At 38.3% G+C, this 9,731-nt stretch overlaps 1 protein-coding gene across 1 annotated transcript in view; it reads right to left on the minus strand.

Annotated features, from left to right (window-relative positions):
• Positions 1-4,344: 4,344 nt before the first annotated feature.
• Positions 4,345-9,731, minus strand: part of LOC134186976 (uncharacterized) — a 7,835-nt gene continuing 2,448 nt past the window's right edge. Inside the window, exons 2-8 of the mRNA XM_062655082.1 lie at positions 8,538-8,678; positions 7,567-7,625; positions 7,476-7,500; positions 5,987-6,582; positions 5,768-5,905; positions 5,518-5,700; positions 4,345-4,872 (exon numbers count right to left, since the gene is read on the minus strand). Coding sequence (XP_062511066.1) covers positions 4,522-4,872; positions 5,518-5,700; positions 5,768-5,905; positions 5,987-6,582; positions 7,476-7,500; positions 7,567-7,625; positions 8,538-8,631 — 1,446 coding nt within the window. The 5' untranslated portion in view covers positions 8,632-8,678 and the 3' untranslated portion in view covers positions 4,345-4,521. The remainder of the gene's footprint in view (positions 4,873-5,517; positions 5,701-5,767; positions 5,906-5,986; positions 6,583-7,475; positions 7,501-7,566; positions 7,626-8,537; positions 8,679-9,731) is intronic.

Consider the following 9,731-nt stretch of genomic DNA (forward strand, 5'->3'; position numbering starts at 1 on the left):
AGTGGCTACAGTATCGATCATTCCTATAGTTCCATTTTTCCAAAGATCTGAATTTATCAAAATTGAAAAAATTGAAGAATCCTGCATGCCGATAAAGGTTACTGACTGTAATCAATCGAGGCATCCCTTTGGGCTTTGTACACTATACTTGGAAACACATGCCAATGTTACGTTTTGTATAACTGGAACTTCCGTGGTAGTTTGGTGATGATGCTTGTAAAGCTATAAAACAGTCTTAATTAGGGTACTGTATTTCTTAAAACAACCATCTATAGCAGCAAATTTAAAACAATTAGGAATAACATTTATGTAATGGGCGAATGTTCGTGGTAGTGCAGAGTCTATAATATTGATTAGTTTTAATCCTAAAGTATGTGTGAATCGTGTTGATGTGAATTGAATTAGTTCAGCTCGAATGCTTTTCGAGAATAAACTCCAGCTGACGAGACGAGGGAGTACTGTACTGTAAACACAGTCAGCTAGCTGATTGATTCAGCAGGGATCACCAACGTATTGCGTTTGATTTGTCCTTAATTAGCTACGAGCGGAAAAGAAGGACACCACAATGAGTGGTGGACTGTTTCGCGAGAAACTTACTCTAAACGGGCTGAATTGACTTCCGGTCTGTCTGTCGATATGTCGCTATGTTTGTATCTATGTTTGTTTGTAAGCGTGTGCGGGGAGTTTGTCGAGCCAATCAGAAACGTAGGTGACGTAACAATATCATACCGGCGTGAATCACTCTCGGGCAGTCATTTGGGACACCAACAATGGATGACGTAACAATCCCGCGCATTATGACAGAAAAGCCGAGATATCATATCCATAGTAAAAACCGTCAAACTGAGAAGCGCAGAATAAATTCAGGCTTGAATGGTACGCGTCTGTTATTTTTTACAGAAGAATCGCAAAACAAACGAATTCATCGTTTCTAAAGAAGCCAAGGGAAGGTTCCATGGAACCATGCATGTACCGTTACGCACGACCAACATATCACACGTGATCTTCAAGAGAGCAATATGTTTTAGCTGTAAGTAGGTCTGATGATGAACGATTGGCGTCGTCTTGCAAGAAAGATTCGTAGGAAACGCTAACGCTGCTTTCCTCTGGATCCGGTCACTTCATGTCGCTTCACAGTATTTCTAGGAGACGTACGAGATTGATCTTTATCTATCTAGCTACGACGAATTATCATCGGAACGAAAGATGCTAGCAACGTACGGCTCAACGAAAGCATGATAATCTCGTCCACCTCGGTACTTAATTTACTGCAAGTGATGCAAGATCAAGCGCTACAGAATCGAGAAATAACGTGGATAACAAGCCTGCTCCGTGCAAGAATATATTTACAGGTGCAAGTACGTAGGACTGATGAAGAACGATCGACTTCGTCTAGCAAGAAAGATCTAGAGGAAACGTTGCGCTGCATGCCTTCTTCTGGATCCGGTCGCTATACATAGATGTTGCTTCACAGTATTTCTCGTGCACGTACGTCCATCTCTGGCTACGACGAATTAATTTAACTGAACGAAAGATAATAGCAACACCTCAACAAAAGCATGATAATTGTGTCCACCTCAAGTGATGAAAGCTAGAACGCTACATGCAGGATTGAGAAATAACGTGGGTGACAAGCCCGCTCCGTGCAAGAGACGCAGCTGTCACGCATGTGCATGTACTGAATTCAAAGTGTAGTGTGGAACATTGATGACATTTAGTTAATTATCTTTTATCACATTGACGCATTCCTGGGTTTTCAAACAAGTGTATATTCTAGCATAAAGCTAATGATTAATTAATGACAATGACAATAAACAGAAAAAATTAGTAAAAATTTACATTGATATTCACAATAAATACACACGCACGCACGCACACACACACTCATGTAAACACAAGCACACACACACATGCACACCACACACACACACACACACACACACACACACACACACACACACACACACGCACGCACACACACACACGCACGCACACACACACACACACGCACGCACACACACACGCACACACACACACACACACACACACGCACGCACACACACACACACACACGCACGCACACACACACACGCACACACGCACCTGAAGCGACGTTGTAAACACAGCTTCATTTACTAGTTAGCTACGACCGTAAAAGAAGGACACCACAATAAGTGGTGGACTGCTTCGCGAGAAGCTTACTCTAAACGGGCTGAATTGACTTCTTGTCTGTCTGTCGGTATGTCGCTATGTACCTATCTGTTTGTTTGTAAGCGTGTGTCACGCTCGGGGAGTTTGTCGAGCCAATCAGTAATCGTTTTGGGACGCCAAACGTAGGCGACGTAATACTAGCTTGTCAGCGTCAATCACTCTCGGGAATTTGTTGAACCAATCAGCAGTCCTTTGGGAGACCAACAATGGGTGACGTAACAATCCCACTCATTATGACAGAAAAGCCGAGATGTCGTAAACCTCCATTTTACGGTCGAACTGTCGTCAAACAGAAAAGCGCATAGTAAAGTTCGGGTAATAGTTGTATGCGTTTGTTACTTTTTACAAAAGAATCGCAAAACAAACAAATTCATCGTTCTTCAAGAAGCCAAGCTAAGGTCCCATGGAACCATGCATCTATCTAAGCACCGTTGCATGCGTACCACATACATGTTATCTGTGATCTTCAAGAGAGCAATATGTTCTAAGTAGGACTGATGATGAACGATTGACGTCGTCTTGCAAGAAAGATTCGTAGGAAACGTTGACGCTGCTTTCTTCTGGATCCCGCCGCTATAGATGTACATGATGTCGCTTCACAGTATTTTCTCTGCAGTTAGGAGACGTACACCGATCTCTAGCTACAAAGAATTAGCGGAACGAAAGATGGCGACGGTACAATAAAAGCATGATAATGATTTGATGGTCCATCTCAATAGTTAATTAATTTATTAACTTCCAGCGATGCAAGAGCGCTCTAGATGCAGAATTGAGACATAACGTGGATAACAAGCCCGCTCCGTGCAGGAGTTGCGTAGCTGTGTGAATTCGTAGTAGTGTGGGACATTGATGGTATTTAGTTAATTATCTTGAATCACATTGATAAACCCATGTGTTATCAAAGAACTACCGTTTACATTTTAGCAACAATTAAGCTAATGATTAATTAATGATAATGACAAATACATTAACAAAATTTAATAAATATACATTGATATTTACGATAAATACTCCCCCCCACACACACACACACACGTCACTTCTGTCACTTGTGCTGAATTCGAAGTGTAGTGGGGGACATTGATGATATTTATTCAATTATCGTTAATCACATCGACGCATCCCTGTGATTTCAAAGAATTATACATTCCAGCAACAAGGTAATGAATAAATAATGATAATGACAATAAACAGACAAAAATTAATAAAATTTACATTAATATTCACAATAAATACACACGTGTCACACACACACACACACACACACACACACACACACACACACACACACACACACACACACACACACACACACACACACACACACACACATGCAAATGTCTACGCTCGTAGCTCTGAAGCGACGGTATAAACACAGCTTCATTTACTAGTTATAGTTCCAGGTGTCGTGGTAGAAATTTGAAAGTGCATGTGCGCAATGCATGCTACTGAACCAGCAAAGCTTTACCATGATGACCCTCCCTCACCAGATAACCAAGATGTGTACTGCTTTGCTGGAAAACAAAATGGGACCAACATGAGGGAGACATTCTTAACTATGCAACCGAAGAGCACTATAAACAATGTGACAAAAACTATTTTTCTAACCTATCCGTACTCTATTGATTAGGAATCTGAAATTTGTAGACGTTCTCTAAACAGTTGTACTTGTCAGCGCAGTATCAGCGGCCTGAAACGTCTCAAAACCACATAAGGTCTACAATGGGTCAAGCATAGCTCAATGGACTTGCACTTCAACTATGGATTATGATGCAATTTAGATAAAATTTGCTAGAAAACATTCTTGCAGAATTTTGCTCTTGAACATACTAAACAGTAAAATTAACGTATGCTACCTGCTTTTTTAAGAGTACATTAGTTATAGTATAGCAAATTATTAATAAATATACCGTGACACCATGTTGTAGATATGAAATTCCTTTGGCGATCAAACATTAATGTTTGTAGTTTGACTGCTCTGCCAATTATCTTGGTAATTATTTGAAGATTGTGTTCCTGCTCTGAATTAACTCTATTAAACTTTTATAATAAATTCACTTTACAAATAGACAGCAAGACAACCTAGCTCCTAATATGACAGTGCAAAATCAAGATATAACAACCCTACAAAAATTATAAATTAGAGAGTTTCCAGTTAGAATGCATATCTATTAGCATTTAACACCACAGATATAAACACATGTACAAAACATTGTAATTTTTTCTAACCCCTGTGCACTGAGTATATGTAGCAAGTACTAGACTATTTTGTAATGAGTCCTGACTGTACTGATATAGCTAGAAACCAAATCACTGAGGTGGGCAGACGTGCTCCACCAAAATGCTGCTAAAAACAGCTTCAGCCTGAGATCTGCAACCTATTGTACACATTGCACGGATCATTGCTGCTTGGTTGGCTCTGTCACCAAATTCATCAGTCCATTTATGCAATGCTGTTACAGCTTGTATGTCAATATCACTGTTTTCGTCTTTTATCAATCTCATCTTGTCTATGAAAAAGTCAGCTGACAATTCCAACACAAGCTTTTGCCAACAATGAGCAACTTTCTTGGCTACATTCACAATAACACCAGGGGTGCATTTCTTGATTACTTTTGACGTCAGTGACGGTTCTTGTGTTTCAGTTGATACAATATCTTCCTGGTCATAAAATCAACAGTTAACTAATGCATGCTCTAGCTACAGCCATACTGTATACAAATACAAATATACAGTACCAGTATACATACTATTAGCAAACATGGTACTCGGTGTAACCATTGAAATATAATTCACTCAACACAAAAATCCCAGCAAATACACGTGCATGAAGCACTGCATGCCATGAGGTGCAGTCTAGCTGTCAATGGGAGACATTCCATTTCCTAATAATTAATGATTATTTTTAGTTTTTACAAACAGGCAACCAAAATAAAATCACTATCATTCCATCATGCCAAGTTCAGCTAGAGACTGCGCAACAATTCCATTTTCAGTATATAAAGCCTAAGTTGCCGGTGCTCCTAAGGTGTTCACTGAGATGTAGCTGACATAATCTCAACCACAAACAGCAATAGGGTACATCCACGCAATAGGACTTACAGCAACAAACTCTCATCTAAACCCATACACCAACCACATAACAAACTGGAAGTCATCAAAACTTGTCTAATCAAACCCAAGATGTTGCTGGAAATGCAGTTTGCTATTACAAACAGACGAAGAAGACATGGACAACATGACTACTAGTGAATAATGTAAAGACTAATAAAAACTAGTTTAATATCAAAATAATTTCTCACTCACGTCTTCTTGGCTGTCCTCGACAAGACAAGGCAATATCACTAAACTGACTGTTTGATCGCCCTGCTTAACATCAACATTGCAGATGTTTGTAGGGTGGTCATCACCATGCTCAAACTGCACACTGACATCAATTTCCTTGTCTAAGCATATCCATTTGTGCCAAAAGTCAGCAGCAGGTATGGTCTGAAGATAAATCCAAAACTTCCATTAGACAACATACTACAGTATATATGCAAGCATGCACTATTACCGGTAGTTGTGTGATAGCACTCCAATCACCACCTGTAATACTAAATTTAACATCGCCTTCAAATTTCAATTTTACTTCTCGACTTAGACGCAAGATATGACGCTTTGGCGATAATTGTTTTTCCTTACTTATCATCCGCTATTAATCACAACACAAAGTTTCATGCTACGGATCAATTGATATATTCAAATACGCTCACAACATTGTTCATCAACATACCTCAATAAGTTCATTACAGTTATCATGGTAATGAATAGTGAGATTCCAAACGTTTGACCATCTTCTTTGCCGATAACCAAACACAGAAAAAAGCATAGTCTTCGAAGCCATAAACATGTCAGCAGGCTTTCCAAACCACCAGTGCCAACAGAAGTGTTTCACACTCAAAGTACCGCTGTCAAGGTCATATTTACAGTCTGGGTCCTCCATATTCACTTGGTCCAAATCAGAATTAAATGTCATTATGGCTTCTGGCTGCCATAATTGAGATGAAGTGGAAGTATCACACCTAGCTCTCATGAGTGACAAATGCCATCCTTTGGAATCAACTGGAGGAGGGAAACGTACATCAACAAGTTTAGAAAATGTTAATCCATGCGGCTCGAAGACAAATAGTGGACTCAAAATGTATCCATCATTGGTTTTAGTGGATGGCGGCATTAGTCTTTCATCAACGTACATAAGCATTCGTAAGTTGACTGGTTCACTCACAGCATCCTCAGGAACCGAAATAGACAAACTGCCTGAGCTAAAGCATCCACCTTCAGGACCAACAGTCATTTCCAGTGTTGCAATTGGCTCCAGCGGTTTCACATCTGCAGCAGAACATTGGAATTAACAAATCTACTTGTTTCTGAACTATTAAGTTTTTTGAAGTAGACAGTATTGTAACTACCACAATTAATTAGAGTATATCATCACTACAACCACTCTTAATTCCATTCTATTCCCACCTATATAAAGCATGCAACACACTACAAGGTGCCTCAAACGACTTTATCGCCACCAGCAAACAAATAGACTTTCACATCTATGTGATTGAGTGTGTTGAACTTTGTGCCTGACTAACCCAAGTAATCACGATTTTTAATCAACATTGTCTGCTGTCCACTCATTGTATCATGCACTGCGGTGCCTTTACACATTCCCACGTATTTAATACAAACAACATGAAACCAACCAGAAGAAGCAAACACAAAATGTTTTGAGCAGAAAGACCATATATATATATATATATATATATATATTGCATAAAAAGACAGACTGCTCTGTCATTTCAGGACATCACAAATCAACAAAAGGCAACAACGAGATTTGAGAAGTTCAAGAACACAACCATCACCATATCTCTCTCTTAACATCATTGTAACAACCAACTCAACCTCTTCCTAAATCAACAAACTTGGCGACCAAACAACTAAGTTGTGCCATGCAAACCAAAGCCCCAGCCATGTATGACTTCTAGAAATAAACCAAACAAACAAAAAACAAACAAACAAATACACAAAGAGACAGATGACTCTTCCTCATATGCATAATATTATGTAAGTCTTGTCTAACTAAACATTTTTTATCAGTTCCATTTTCCTCTGTTGATTCAACATTTCTGACCCCCAAATAATTATACATTCACATTAAGGGCTTAAACCCAACAACATAAACTATCAACACCAATCTACAAAACAAATGATTATAACTACATATTCACCAGCAAAGATGTTGCTGTCATCAGTCTATACACAAAACCAATCAGTTTGCAATAACTACATACAATCACTTCAATCACTTCTGTTTCTTACATTCAATTCCGTGCCACCATCATCATCAGTGCGATGTGACACCTCATCAGGATTAGAAACTACAAACAAAGTACATCAACATCAGTTATGGCCACAATACATGTTGAAATAAAAATTACTGACACACGTTGTCACACATCAAAGTTAACCAATTAAATAAACGTACAACTTCCTAGCCACTCAAGAATTGTTTCTACTTTACATCTCATTCTATTTTCACATTTAAAATTACCCTAATTAAGTACATGCATCCAGCCTAACTAAAACATGCAATCAAGGTGTCGTGATAAAACACTTTATAGCTAAATCAACGAATTGGGCAATTTATTGATAAATGTGCTATGATGTAACCCAGTTTACAAATCTAAATCTAGAAAAAAATTTTTCTACATAGTGAGTGCTGGTAATTCTTATCCACCTCACAACTTAAGGTCTATTAGCTCTCTTACAATTACGATTATTAAGATAAAAATTAATTCTAACTCATCAAGTCATTACTTGATGACCTATTTCTAAGGTATGACAAACAGCAGTTATCACACATGTTTATTTGAATTTATATTAAACTTTGCCAATGAGCATGGACTACATCATATGAGATAACGTGTCCAATCTGCAGCTTGTTGTACACTACCAAACGACTGACAGAAGAATGTCATACGAGTCAATACCTTCTGGTGATGTTTAACAATTGATTAGAAATTGAAAGGATTCAGTAAACTCAAATTTGTAGTTGAGTAATATTACATTAACTGATGAAGGGGTCTGGCATTCGGACTAAACTGCTATTAGCTGCTGAAAGAGTAATGTACTACATAGAAAGCAACGTCCATGATCATACACAACAGAATTCAATTTAAGTGAACAAAATTTAAATCATGGGCAATAGCAATATCTAAACCATAAATGAAAAGTATAAACTTAGAAGTACAAATGTGAATACAATGTGTAGTAAATGCTGATATGCTCACTTCCTAATTTCATTCCACTCTCAGTTGCTGTTCCCTCTGACTGACGTCCATACAATAAAAATGGACAAAACGCGAAGCAGGAAAATGAAAACATGTGAGATCACAACAACAACATCTCAACTGTCTCACACTCACCGATTCCTAAAGAGAAACAAACAAGACACTAATTAGTTAAACATTCATTCTCATATCAAACAAAAATAGACAAAAAGTTACTATTCTAATCGCAGAGATATTTATCAAAACAGCTCCAAACATTTTATTAAATTATCAATGTCTACCCTGCTGTATTTAACCCCAGGAAAGTACTCTTGAAAAATCACATTGACTGGCACGTTAGTTCGTTAACACCAGTAATAACAATGAGTACATGCGCTGTATTCCACTTGTTAGTCCATCTGTCAGTCTATGCGACCGTCCTTCTGTCCACAGAGGCACTACTGTAGCCATCCTAGTAGTATAAATGTACCTACGCAGCCATTCTCTACCTATTAATACACACTGGGTAAGAACGACTGCATCTCGAATGCACTGAAGTACCAAAGTGATCTGGATGATGTAGAAACAGGTAAAGAAGGTAGCAAATCCAATTTCTGCATTTGTTCAGATGGGACAAATTGGAGCGGCTTCTTCATACAATGACCTTGAAATGGACTTCATTGGCCTGATTATATCAGTTACACTCAAGACAACGATGCAGTGTTGGAAATGACAAACAAGTATTAAAAACTGGATGTATTACAATTTGTTAAGACCAGACATCAAAAATCCTAACAAAACACGACCTGGACATATCTCCAGAAATAATTCTATTTTCTGAATAAGACAGCAGTGAGTGAGTGGTTGTAAACAGCAAATTTGTTCTGAGTGTGTTACAGCTGGTGCACGACAAGCATCTGTCCAGGCATCAAGGATCTAAGATGGTGCTCATGACAATAAAATGATTTTGGTGGCACCAATAAAAAATGACGTTGAGCAGTATATATATCTACTAATATATAAGACGTGTGAAGTATATGCAGCATGAGTGGCAACAACTCCATAGCCTCAAGTACCAATAAGAGATAAATTGTCTTAATTTTTGTAGAAATATTCAACCACATCTTGGGCAATACCTTGGCAAAATTGGTGACTTTAAATGACAATCAGCAGAAATGGTCAAATCGTCTATATGCAGTTCAATTGCCTCCTAAC

Source organism: Corticium candelabrum, chromosome 11 (assembly GCF_963422355.1).
Source record: "Corticium candelabrum chromosome 11, ooCorCand1.1, whole genome shotgun sequence".
NCBI classification, from domain to species: domain Eukaryota; kingdom Metazoa; phylum Porifera; class Homoscleromorpha; order Homosclerophorida; family Plakinidae; genus Corticium; species Corticium candelabrum.